The 14509-nt window shown below is 31.6% G+C and overlaps 1 protein-coding gene across 2 annotated transcripts in view; it reads left to right on the top strand.

Annotated features, from left to right (window-relative positions):
- Positions 1 to 14509, top strand: part of LOC132934302 (probable phosphorylase b kinase regulatory subunit beta) — a 70474-nt gene that overhangs the window by 18539 nt on the left and 37426 nt on the right. The window contains exons 8-9 of one of the 2 annotated variants that reach the window (XM_061000587.1): positions 3528 to 3790; positions 4060 to 4074. In XM_061000587.1, the coding sequence (XP_060856570.1) occupies positions 3528 to 3790; positions 4060 to 4074 (278 nt within the window). The remainder of the gene's footprint in view (positions 1 to 3527; positions 3791 to 4059; positions 4075 to 14509) is intronic. The other variant, XM_061000588.1, reaches the window with a different exon arrangement.

Here is a 14509-nt window from a genome sequence, read left to right as displayed (position 1 = left end):
CGAACCATGTAAACTCTTCCAGGTATATCGATAACGAAACATAGGTATAAATATATGGTATATATAAATATATATAACTATATAAACATAGTTACCTCTTAACTCTAGCCATTCTAGACAAATTGAAATGGTCCAACGGAAATTCCTTAGCTTTGCTGGTTTTATTCTTCATATTCAACATCCACCTCATGACTACAGCCATATTTCTTATACACTTAACATTGAAAAACGTGCAAAACGGTGACTCTCGAATGAACTTAAATCTGGTAAAATTTATTCACCATTCCTTCTTAATTGAATTAACTTCTAAGTCCCTCAACGTACTTTTCGATACTCCGTTCCTTGTACCTCTAATTATTTAGCTAACGAACCTATTACAAGACTGTTATTACTTATTACTTCCCAATGTTGATGTTTCCCAACTTACCTTAGATATCTGATATATATGTTAATCTACGTCATCATTATTTTTCTTTTATACATATACATATTGGGATATTAGCATTATATTAAAAAAAAAAAATGTAATTATCAGAGGTTCTTAACAGTATATTATACGTAATTTATATTATGTTTGTAAAATGAATACTATTTCTTTGTTATTACTATGAGATTTTTCATATATGTTTACTTTTGTCAAAGGGCTAAGCCAATAAATAAAATAAAATAAATAAATAGTTAGTCTACTGATATAAACATACATGGTGACAATGAATCCAATAATTATTATCTTATTGGATAACTGGGAATTATTTTCTAATTTTCGTTTCACTTTTTAATCATGTCCCTCTTTATTTCTCCACTTACCCAAAGTTAATTTAAAAAAAATTGGGCAAGTGGGTGTCGCTCTGCTGTACATTAGGTTACAAGTGGGTCATTGTAATAGATGGTGATATATTTTAATTCAATGATATAATATCATTGAATAAGAAAAACGATTCTGCGCGAAGACTGTCAGTCAGCCTATGATATTACTAAGTATATTTGATGATATAATTGTGAATGAAGTAATTTATATATAACCTTTTTCAATCCTTAGCTATACAAGTTGAACATTTTATAAATGTTTAACTATAAAATCCTTTTTAAATTTTGTCAACATTTGAACTTTAAATTCTTATAAAAAAAATATCCTTATGTATTTTTAATATTTTTTAAATACTAAAATAACAATATATCAACGGTAAAAAGAAAAAAGGGCGTAAACGACATAATTCTGCATCGATTGTGCTCACCCGATGATATGTTGATTATTGACGAAGTAATATTTGATAATAAAAAAATCGATAGTTGCAAAGGCGTACACACCATCTATCATATTAAAGAGTAACCACTAAATAACAGGCTTAAGCGACAAACAATATTTGTGAGCGTAATCCCCACAGCTGTTCATAATAGTTCTTAATATTATTTTTATATATTTTTTTATCGGTTTTAATTAATTATTGGTTATTATAATGATTGGTAATATCTATAAATTTCGTTTTGTTCATTTTTAAATAAACAGAGTAAAATTAAATTATAATAATATTATTATTATTATTATGCTGGTTATAACCACCAAAATTTAGGTTAAAAACAAAAATAAGGAGTAAGCACCAAAAACCTTAAGCGACATACACTAAAAAATGTTAGGCGTAAGCACCAAAAAAGTATTTAAATTAACATTACAGGCAAAAAAAATAACAATTCTTAATTATTATGTTACCAACTTATTTAGAATATAATATTCTAAGCAAATTGCTTAGGTGAAATTTCAATGAAATTATTTCAAACAGCTTTAAAATTTAAAAAAAGCAGATAAACTGTTGTTTGGCTCTCCTGTAAAATTTATAAAATGTCGCTTATGCCGTTTATCCTTTCTACCATTGATATCAGGAGGCTTTTATTACATTTCCACACATTTTTACACAACAAAAAGATTGAATTGACAATTATAGAAAAAAACAATTAAAAAAATTGAATACTAAAAATGTCCTTAAACAGTTCAAAACAAATCATAATATTTTTAAAATTTTATCTTGTATTTTATATAAAACGCTAATATAAACAACCAGTGAAAATGTCATTTATTTTAGAGTTACGCCAAAAACCAAAATCTATTTTGTCTAAAACCAATTTTGCGTAAAAATTCCCGTTTTTTCTTAATTTATATGTTGTTTTTCCTGGTGCTTTTGAAAACTATTGGGAAAATTAAATTTTGACCTCCTGAACGCGCCAACTGGATTCACTTTCCTATTGAACAAAATACTGTTATGAAAATTGAAGCAGTTTTACTGCCCCAAACAGGGGCGACTGACAAAAAAAAAACACATCATTGTAAAATCAATACATTCATCGCTCTGTTCAGAATCTAATATAATATAATACATGGAGTTTACATATGACTCGTTTATCGATTATCTATACCCCGGGTGGATTACATACATTATATTACCTAACGTACAGCATAAAGGCATTTACACCACAGACAATTAATATGAACTAGTTCCTTAGCACTAAATTTAATTTTAATGAATTTCATCAATCATTTTATTTTTCAAAATTAACTAGCTTTTTCTCTATTTCTATTAAAGTCGTGTTTGGTCCGTAAATGTAATTCATTTTTATTTCATATTTATATTAATCATTTGTAGCAAATAATATGAATACCTGGTGCAAAAATATATCATTGAATATTATTTTTAATTTTACTTTCAATAGGCATCTCCTCTTAAGGCATTGTACTGTTCACTTGTTAGGCCTATTCTTGAATACGGCTCTGTCATTTGGGATCCTAATACTGCACAAAACGCTATAATGCTTGAGCGAGTCCTAAATAAATTCTTAAAATATGGCAGTCATGTACTCAGTATTGAATGTCCACCTCATAGTTATTTACCAGTACGTGAGTATCTCAAACTAGATTCACTAGCTAATCGTAGGCGTGCTTCTAACCTTACATTTTTATCCAAATTCTTAAATGGGCAGATTGACTCACCACACCTTCTCTCTCTCATTCCTTTAAATGTCCCTCATCGCTTCACCCGTCAACACACCACTTTTAATTTACCTACCTCCTCCACTAACTATGGTTTAAACGAACCACTTCGGCGCTGTATGTCTATTGCCAATTCAGACCCTTCCTTTACCATCTCACAAACCTAATCAAATATTTATGCATCATTAAATTGCACTGTTATTTATATTTCACTATTGTAATTATTTGTATTAATATTATGTATATAGGACTCGTATTGTATGGTAAAATAAATAAATAAATAGATTTTTTAAATCTAATTTAATATAAACATGAAATTACATAAAATAGACTGCATTTGCTTAAGAAAGTTATTTAAATAATAAATACCGTTTTAATAATCACAACAAAATATAAACCAAATTCATTTTTTGCTTATACATAAACAAAAAAAGGTAATCATTCTGAGATCTGAATATTTATGGAATTTAAATTGACAAACACTTTGAATGTATCCGGTAGTAAATTGTTCACTTCTTCATTGTCGCCCTCTCGCAATATTTTTCAGATCCATACGTACCAATGTTCTATTACGTCACGAAGGAGAACGTGGAATACGAAAGGGCGGACCCCGGCAGTCAGCTGAGGTCGGCCGGTCCCAAGTACGAGGACAGCAAGGACTCGCCGTTGTTCTTGTGGAACCAAGCATTATATGTCATCGCCGAGCTGCTCACTTCTAACCTATTGCACATAAATGAGCTGGACCCGATTCGTCGATACTTACCGTCCTACAACAGGCCCAAACGGCCAGGTCGTTATTCTGCGTTTCAGGTGAGGAATACAGGCTACATAATTTATGTATTGTATGTGCGCTGTTAATTTGTTTCACGACAAAAGTGTACGATAATCAGTGTCGTAGCCTGGGGGGTAGGTATTTAACCCCCTTACATTATCCTGGCTACGGCACTGAGTCAATAATATTATATGCTGTGGTTATAATATTTATAAAAACTTTATGAAAACAATTACGAAAGCGATACCTAATCAATAGTTGTTATCTAATATTTATTTTGTTTCACATGTTTTCATAAATGAACCAGACAAGGCAGAGTTCTGTAAGTAAAACCAACATTTGGACAAAAGCATGGTGTGGTTTTGATGCAATCTGTGTAACTCTTATTGTTCATTAATGAACTTATTAGAAACTAACATGATCCTCTCGTATACCAGCATATTAGATAGTACAATTTCGAGCGGTGGTAAACTTTCCTGGATGAACATTATGTTTGCCTGAAGGAAATGTGTATACTCTCCAGGATCAACATTGTTTTTACCTGAAGGGAATTGGGACCTATCAATTCCGCCAATATAGGCTCCACCAGTACAGGCAGTCCTAAAAACAACCCATCAATTCCGCCACTTACCAATTTTAACCTCAACCTACTGTCAACCTGTTTGGCTGTTTCCTTCTTAATTTTTTAAATAATATATTTATATTTGACTTGGTTAAAAAACTAAGGTTTTTAGAAATAATAACTCAAGTAGTTAGGTACTTACATAAAAATAGATATATTATAAACAAAATGTACAGTCGTTGCCCGATTGATTTTCACGGTGGCGGCGGCGCTTTTTAGTAGGTGTAACTCAAACTATAACCGAGGTGTGTTATAATTGATAGAATGTTTTTAGACTACCTGTACTGGTGGAATTAATACCTATACTTTATTCCCTAGTATAATAAGGTCTGGTGGAATCGATGAAATCCCTAGGAAATATGTTACCTCTCCCGAGTTATATTAACATTATGACGTTTCACTCGCATTAGTTGTCTCCGTCTTACACACGTACGGCATAGCAAAAACTGTTAACTTGTCTTGTTCTTGCATGGGAAAGAACTGAGAAGGTTACGGTCATAAATAAGGGATGATATTTTCACCACATAAAAAGAAGGACTTTGGTTGTGAAATATCGTTTTTATATTTTAGTTATCGGAACTTTAAAAAAGTTATTTAAGTTTAAAAAATACAAATAACAATGGATTTTGAAACAATAAGAAATTTTTTCTTATAAGTTATATCAAAAAAATTAAAATGGTATTGCCCTGCCAATGTTCTCCTTTATATGTGGTGAAATTTCGTTTCTTAGTTGTGATTGTAGCCTTCTCGGTTCTTTCCCGCGCAAAACAATTTTTGCTGTCTGCGCCGCACGTGTGTAAGACGGAGACAACAAATGCGAATGAAACGTCCTCTTAAGTTTTTTAAAATCTGTATGTTCATATTATCATACAAATTGATTTGAATTATTATTATTTTTATTAGGTACCTATTTACTATAATTTAAATAATTTTTTTTTTAAATGAAATTCAAATGTATTTTCAGTTTTAAAAATCTGTGTGCTCATATTATTATAAATATTATAAAATTATAATGACACAAATGTATAAACAACATTATTACAGATTCGGGAGAGCTTATATGTACTCTTTACTCTATGGTAATTGGTAGTATTTAAGTTGACCTGGGAGAGTTTACATGTACCCGTCAGGTAATACTAAGGTAAACCCGGGAGAGTTTACAAGTGCTCGAAATTTCATCGGTTTATTTTATATTTCATGGCTTCTTTGGTCTGACAAATCTTTTTTTATTGCTGATTTGAAATATATATAAAATATACAATATTATTTATACTTTTTTTTAACATTGGAATTAAATAAAAGAAAAATCCTTATAATTGATGGACATATTATAGCTAGAGACATTTATAGTCTCAGTTTTATAGGCTCAGTAATTATTACTATCTATAAAGCCAGTGCATAAAAATAAAAACCTATTTATCAATACTGTTTCTAAATAATTAGAAAGTTTGCCTGATTTATATTTTGTTCGTATTTTCTAAAACTACGTTTTAGTACTAAATTGTCATATGTAAGAGGAAGCAGGATATGTGGCATACAAATATGTAATACCTAACTAGTTATATAAAAAAAAAGAATCTTTTGATTTCACAATTTTAGTGTGTGAAAGTTCCTAATAATATTTGGTTGTCGAAAATATAAATATTTATGTAAATATTAATAATAAAAGAGTTAATATTTATTTCTCCGCTTGGGGAACCCTTTATTTGGGTAACGGGTGTGACATCCCCACGGACCTCAGTCAACCAGGTGGATGTATAGCCTGAAGGATGTCATGATCGTCTCAGGTAAGTAAGTGCCTACTTAGATCGTAGCACTGAAGCACCTCTACCACCATGTTGGGCCCTTCATGAATGGAGTTGTCATCGGGCCAACAACCCAATACGCAAAAATCAATAATTAAGAAACAACCACAATAAAAGCCTCGGATCGTACGATCATTATACAGGACTGGAACACTGACAACAGTAGTATCTGAACTTGACAGATACGGATTGGCTTTATTAGCGATTCAAGGGTCTAGATGGCCTGGAATAGGAAACCTAAAGACACAGAAAGCGACCTTTTTCTACTGCGGAGGTAACTCACACGAGAAAGGTATAGGCTTTTTAGTAAGCGATAATATACTGTCTGCCATCAAAAAATTTGTGCCAATAAATGAAAGAATATGTTATATAGTAGCAAAAGGTCTAATTTATAAATTGTTATGTCCTAACGGAGGATAAAGATAATAAGACTAAAAGATTTTTATTGTCAGCTATTAACAGTTTGCGACTCTATCCAAGGTAACGTAATCAAGGTAGTGATGGGAGATTTTAATGCAAAAGTTGGCAATGGTTTAAAACGGTAATTAGAAATGAAAGTTTACATAATATCTCTAACGATAATGATGAAAGATTAATCTTTCGTGACGACAAAGGCATGACAATTTCAAGCACGCAATTTCAACATAAAAACATCCATAAACACACATGGATGTCACTAGGATGCTCTGTAAAGAATCAGATAGACCATGTGATGATCGATTTAAGAAGAAAACGATCTGTACTAGACGTAACGAGTTGTAGAGGGGTAAATGGATTTTCTGGTCATTTCCTTGTGCGAGTTAAAATGTATATAAGATTATCAGTTAATTGGATAACTATGAAAACCATAACCAAGAAATTCAATATTGTGAAAGAGCAGACGGACAAAATTGAGTACATAGAAGCTGTGGATAAGGTAGGTGAAAGAATAGAAAATCATTCAGAAGTAGACCAACTATGGGAAAATATAGAAAATTCTATCAAAAAGACAGCTAGTGAAACACTAGGATACAAACCAAAAGATAATAGCAAAAAACGGTTCAAAAACAGATGCAAACTAGCAATAACGAAATGAGTTGTTGCAAGATTGAAACTAACCAAAACTCCTAACGAAGATAACAGAAGGCAATTAATAATCCAACAAATATTACTAAAAAAGGTAATTCAAACCGAAAAAAAGACAGTGGGAAATGAATCGTGTGCAAGATATAGTTTTAAATTCTAAGTTAGTCTCTTTTAAAACAAAAACTATACTGTAGAAGGTTAGGTTAATTTATACGTTAATTTTTTTATATGCGAGTGAAACATGGACTACTACAAAAGTAGATGAGCAAAAAGTAGCTATTTTCAAGAGAAAGGGGCTAAGAAAGATATTTGTCCCAAAAAAAGATCGCTCAACCGACCTGTGGGAACGACAGAACAATCTAGAACTTGGGGAATTATTCAGTGAGGCAGACATAGTAACAACGCTGAAAAGCAATTGTATTAGATAGGCAGGACTTATATGAAGAGCAAAAGACCAGATAACTCAAGAGGCAACAAATTGTATTCCCAACGGAAAGTGGTTATTACGAGTCAGAGCAAAGAGTGACATGCAAATGCTAGGACTAATAAACGGTGAAGAGCCAGCTAATGATAGAGAAACATGGTTAGATGTGGTGGTTGCGGTAAAGGGCCTAAATTGGCCTATACTAAGCCAAAAAAATATATTTAATTAAGAGAGTTAGAGGTTAGAGTTGGAGGGAAGAGGAGAGTATACAAATTAGGAAGAAAACACTCAATAGTTACTTCAAAATAATAACATTCATTGAGTAAATTGGGTAAATAATATTTTCTTCTCTATAGTGTGGTTGACGAAAAGTAGGCCGCGATCGTCACGTGCCTATCGGCCGTTTTTCTTAGATTCAGGGGTTTTACGTTTGGGGGTATTATTATTATTATTATTATTTTATTATAGCACATATCAGGCGATATTTCATCGCATTGTAGGGTACATTTTCGTTTCTTAACAATCGTTTTTTTATAATTTTGTTTATTTTGGAACTAAGTTCTGTTGTATCATAAACATGACAATATTCGTGATACAAGTTCAGCATTGTTAACAATCATTTCATGTGGTTATGTTTTAATCGTCGTAAAAGTCGTACCGTGGTTTGCGTTATAATATTATACCAGCTATTTTCTGTGTTCCATGAAGTGACTGCTAAAGCATGTGGTGTAAGTCTTGCTTGTGTAAATAAAGTTTGTTGTGAAGCGAAAAAGGAACTTGAAGTCGAACCTTCTAACAAAATTGCTTTTAAGTCTCCTAGGAAAAATTATAAACGTGTAAAAGTTATGACTAATCTTGACGATTTTGACAATGAAGTTATCAAAAGAACTATACATCATTTTTATGATAATGGTGAATTTCCAACGACTGCATAAATATTAGCGGTGATGTGAGAAAAAATTAATTATCCTGGCTCAAAAACTTCCGTTAAAACTATTTTGCACAATTTGGACTTCAAGTACAGGAAGTGTAGTGATGGGCGTAGATGTCTGACGGAGAGAAATTATACCGTTGCTTCCCAGGTTAAATTTTTAAGAAAAACGTACGAATTGAGACGGAATAATGACACAAGGCCAGTAGTATACCTGGACGAAACATGGGTAAACCAGAACCATACGGAAGGTTGCATATGGTAAATATATATTTTTATTATTATTTCTGACTATTCTTATTATAAAAAGTGTAAAAAAATAAAAATAATAATAATATAGTAGACATTACACATTACACGATTTGAGCAGCCAATTGGCGTGTGACGATCGTGGCCTACTTTTCATTGACTGCACTATGGTTATCTAGATACATAGTTTGTCTAATTCGTTCAACTTCAATGGTTAAATATTTGTAGAAATTATTTAAATCCATAGGTCTTTGGTTTTTAGTTGGAAGTCATATATATTAATATTTTTACTATTTAGTTTTCAATCCGTGGATCTTCATGATTCCCTCACGTATGCTTTATCCTCGAAATGTTTGTAGAAGTCAACTCTTGCATATTTTATTGTTTGATTAATATAATAAGTTCCGGTTCTTATTTTTCCGTGGTTCCGCTTCTATCATAACTAATGTTATGTAGTACCTCGTTAAGTAACCAGAGTTTTACCTTTACTATAAATGTGCATACAATGAAGACATTGTTTATGCTATTTATTTTAGATTAAAATTAAAACAACTTTTTTTTTTGCAAAATTATTTTAAAATAACAAAGTCATATTTAAATAGGTAGTTCTAAGAGTTTATGAGTTATAGCAAAGCGATTAGCCTCAGAATAGTTAAGTGGTTATTCAAGATTTTTTTTTAAGTTTCTAGATAGTTTAATCAATAAAAGAATCTCCAGATTGTTATTGATTGATATGCTTTCATTGAATAAATGTTCCCCGTGAACAACTTGAATAAGAAAATTTAGCAAACCCAGATGCAGTATCCTCCAAATAAATGTCGAAGGCCCATCTAGAGCCAAATGTACCTACCTGGAAAGATTGTCCAAAAAACACAATGCAAAGATAATCTGCCTACTAGGGACACATATTTCAGAGGGTGCCAATCCTGAAAGATTTATACTACAAAGGTTTCAACTCTTATTGCATGACGATCACCCGAAATACGGAACAGCGATTTATATACGTGGGGACGTCTCATCATTACCATTATTCCACTTACAAAGATAATTTACACATCCATCAGAGTAATTGTATAAGCATAATATACAACATTTATAAACCACCCAATACAAGCTGTGTGTACAGACCCCTTCCAACAGTTTTGAAACAATGGGTGATCTTGGGGGATTTCAATAGCCAAAACAGCATAGATAGATTTGCTGGCCTACTAAACAAAGCAGCAAAGCTGAACATCCCAAGAGGCTTCAGGAAATAATACGTTGCTGGGTTGGACGAGAAATCCGAAGAACTCTATGCACAGTACAGACAAAACCTGATTATTGAAATAGGAAAATCTCTACTAGCATCCCTGAATGAAGCCAAAAAACGGACGTCGATCGACACAATGGAGTCTCTTGACATGGAGAAAAACAGTAGAGAAGCGTGGAAATTATTACACAGACTAGAAGCTAACCTACTGTTAGTTAAGCCGTATCTTCAGTCTTAGTGAGAACTCTAGAATAATTATTGACAAAATACATGGTAAAAGGACCAAGAAAGACATTGAGAACCAAATCAAAACCTGCCAACTGCACTCCGTTCTTACTGATTGTTTCAGCATCGATGATGTCCCCAACGCAAACAATGAACTAAAAAAAGGTAAAGCACCCGAGAAGGATAAATACATCTGAAGTTCTTGCACAACCTAGGTCCAAAAACCCGTCTTTGGCTCGCAATTGTCCTATTTGATATATTTGTTAGTGGAAAAATCCCTTGAGATTGGAAAACAGCAAATATAATGGCACTCCCAAAATCAGGAAAACCAACAGATAACTTCACTAATTATTGTTGCATAGCCTTACTAAGCGTTTTGTCAAAACTTATCGAGAAAATCATTCTAAAAAAGATAGCCTTTAACATAGAACCTCATATCCTGATTTACCAGGCAGGTCTTCGACCTAACAGAAGTTCCTGCGACCAGGTCCTGGCCTTAACGTCCCACGTCGAGAAAGGCTACATTGATAAAATGAAGTCCGAAGCTACCTTCATTGATCTCTCGGCAGCATACGATACGGTGTGGAAAGACGGTTTACTATGGAAACTATCGAACATCATACGATGCCCATGCTTGGTACAATGCATTAGAGCCCGACTAGGAAATAGGATTTTCTGAGTTTATCTCTGCAACCGGTAAATCAATACACGAATACTCAAAAATGGCTTACCTTAAGGCTCTGTCTTAGCCCCAATTATTTTTAGTGTATAATGTATATATTCTTGACATACCAAGTACAGAATCATAAATGTTCCTTTATGCAGACGAAATCTGCATAGTAGCGCAGGACAAGAAGCTAGAAAATACTGAGAGAACCTTGAAATCGGATCTCACATAAGGAGACAAAACAGTGTGCTAAAAGAAAAGGACAAAATCGATAAACACCAGGAGTTGCCAATATATAAAAACGAAATTTTGAACCCAATGCTCAAGTCCCGAAAACCATTTTTGCTAAGAGCTCAAACCATCACCAAGGCTAGGGTTAATACCCCCGATGCGTGACAGGCTGAATGGCAGAGAGCTCTCTCTCTCTGATAGTAGATAACATATGCACTTCAGTCTTCGGGATGGACCTCCCCAGAGAAACTTGGGTTGGACTCAACAGAATACGCACATGGCAAGGTAGATGCAACGAACTCATGAACAAATGAAATTTCAGGCGGAGCCCGGGATGTGACAGCGGCGCATTTAATGCAGCATTTAATTCTGGATTGCCAATTGAGAAGTTACGATGGTGATCTGGAGAGTTCTTCAAAGTGACCCCTGAGGCAGTGGCTTGGTTGGAGACCTTGGATGTTGACATCTAAACTAACTAAATTTAGCTCTATTTAGTATGATACTTATTGTAATATTTGTTCTACTTTGCTTTATTAGTGTATTTTGTACCTTAAAATGTTTATTTATATTAGTTATAAATTTATAATAATAATAATAATAGTAATAATTTAATTTAACCTGTTATGTATCTAATAAGAAAATATGTTAGTGCTACCGCTCATTGTAAGAGTCATACGAATAAATAAATAGAATAAAAAAAGTAAATTCAAAATTATCAGAAATACATTGACATGATAATTTGTTATATGCTTTTCAAGCTCAATTTTTGAAAAAAATTCATCAAATTATTTTCAAACTATTTTTCAGTTAGAAATTCATAAACATTTTTCTTTTCATAGCTAACATTAGAAATGTTAATAGAAGACTTTCCACAAACAATAAAAGTTTACCGGAAAGTTACATTAATATTTTATGAGTGTTCGAATTTAAAATGTTTAAGATACTGGATTTTCGTGGGTAAATTAACGAATTTTCATTTATCCTTTTTTGATATTTTGTTGTAATACATAAACGAATAATTCTAATTACTAGATACTATTTTTTAGTTAGAAATTCATAAATTTTATTATTTTCATAGCTAACATAAGATATTTTAATAGAAGTTTCCCAACAAGATGTTCTATCTCTATCAAAAAGAATGAGTTCAAGGAAAAGATACGCTATTTATAGCCATGAGATATTTTGGATTTTTTTTAAAAAAAATTTTTACTATTAAATTTGATTATTTATACAAGTATGACACAAAGTCTCCGCTCAAAATCGTTTTTCGTGTTCCTACAATGATTTATCATTGAATAAAAATATAATACATGCATAACAATGACAATATACTCGACAACAACTGTACAGCAGAGCCGTAAACACTTGTCCACTTTTTATAAATTGCATTTTTCTCAAATTATTAAATTCATAAATAAATAAAGTATTTTCAAATTAATAAGTCATTTTATTTTAGAAATAACAAAATAGAAATGATAAACCTTTCAACTTGTTATTTTAAATTGACAGTCAAAACAAGTCACTTAATAACTGAAGGCGATCAGTATTTCCCCATCAGTTAGAACAGTATTAGCCAACTATAAATTGTATCTCGATAAATAAATTAACCAAGTTTTATAACTGCAAACATCATAAATATATAACATTTAGCAACAAGTTAATAATAAATTAATAATATGAAATAAAAACTTACCATATATTTTTTGAAGACCAAATATAACAACATAAACGTGTAAAAAATAAGGTGTTAACAGAATATGGCGGGAACATCAATTTTAGATTATGATACAATAAGAAATCATGATAGAACGGATTTTTAAATTTTATCAATCATATTATTTGAGATTACCTGTGACCGGTCTTAGTTATTAACCATCTCTCCCCTATATCTGTTTGAAAAATACAAATAATGTTTACCTATCCAAAATACCAAATCATAACGTTTTCTAAAATTATTTTGGGACGAAAGGTTTATTCATTTATTCCAAGAGACTATCTGCTTGTGTCATAACTTGAAATAAAGTCTGCGTATGCCTAATTTTGTTGTATTATCAACACGCTTTGGTTGAATTATATTCTCTAATTTTTCACTTTGCTGGCTGTACTGGTGCACTATAAAATCACTATTGCTGTAAAATATTTCGCACAGTATTGTAAATATTTATTTACTATTATAGTTAATAGCCTAATTATTTATTTAACATTTTGATTATAATATGATATTTATATACAGAATGGACCGTGATATATTTTATAATTATCTTTATTATATTCTAAAATATACTTAATCTTGTACACCTAAAAAATAATAATATATTATATTCTTATAATAAAATGCATATAGATGTTACGGGTGTCATAAATATTTAATAATTGTCTGACAATTAAAATGAAATACGCCAAATCTCGATTTGTATTGTGCATATTTTTAATCTACGTGTTTGTATAAAAAATGAAGACAATTCGTTTATTAAAATATAAATTAAATGCAGACATAATTTATGGTTAAACTGTCAGTTTTAATAATTATATTTTGTTTTACTTTGTGTTTTTAACACTGAGTTTAAAATATCACCAACAATAACAAATCACTTTAAAACCAAATTACATCAACTGCAAATTCTTTTAAATTTGTATTTGTGATTGTGCCCTGATACGCCGCGCTGCCAAAGAATTTTACACAGTACAAAAATAAATTCGAAAAATCCAACCATGGCGGTGACGGAAACAATTACGATTAGTTAATTAAAAATGTATAAATTAATAAATAAAGTATAATGAAATAAATATTTTCATATTGCCCATCACAATTTTTACTGCTCTTTATATCATTTTTATATTTATTATGTAAGTTCAAATAGGGTGCCTCGAGCTCAAAAAAGTTTGGGAACCTCTGGTGTATTCAATATACATATTCATTTATACTATATTAGACATTAGGTAGATACCCAGGTTTATATTTAATTATATTGCATAATATTATCTTTGTAATGTTGCACATATATACATTTTTACCATATGAAGCGCCCAAAAAAAATTGTTGAGGTAAATTAGAAAATCATTAAATAATTTTTTGAAAAATATATCAAGCATTATTGAAATCATTATTTAAGATATGGTCAATATCCTATAGTATAATTACTGACTGTTGGTTAATACTAACGCCCGAACGGTACCAGTGCCCTGTCGAGCTTTGTGGCGTGCGTCCGACCGACGCGCGTGGGTACCTCGCGTTCTCGCGCTCGCCGGTCACGTGCCCGCGACTTATGTGGATGGCCTCGCAGAGATT

The sequence above is a fragment of the Metopolophium dirhodum genome, chromosome 1 (genome assembly GCF_019925205.1).
Source record: "Metopolophium dirhodum isolate CAU chromosome 1, ASM1992520v1, whole genome shotgun sequence".
NCBI lineage: Eukaryota > Metazoa > Arthropoda > Insecta > Hemiptera > Aphididae > Metopolophium > Metopolophium dirhodum.
This window is presented reverse-complemented; position numbering and strand designations above follow the sequence as displayed.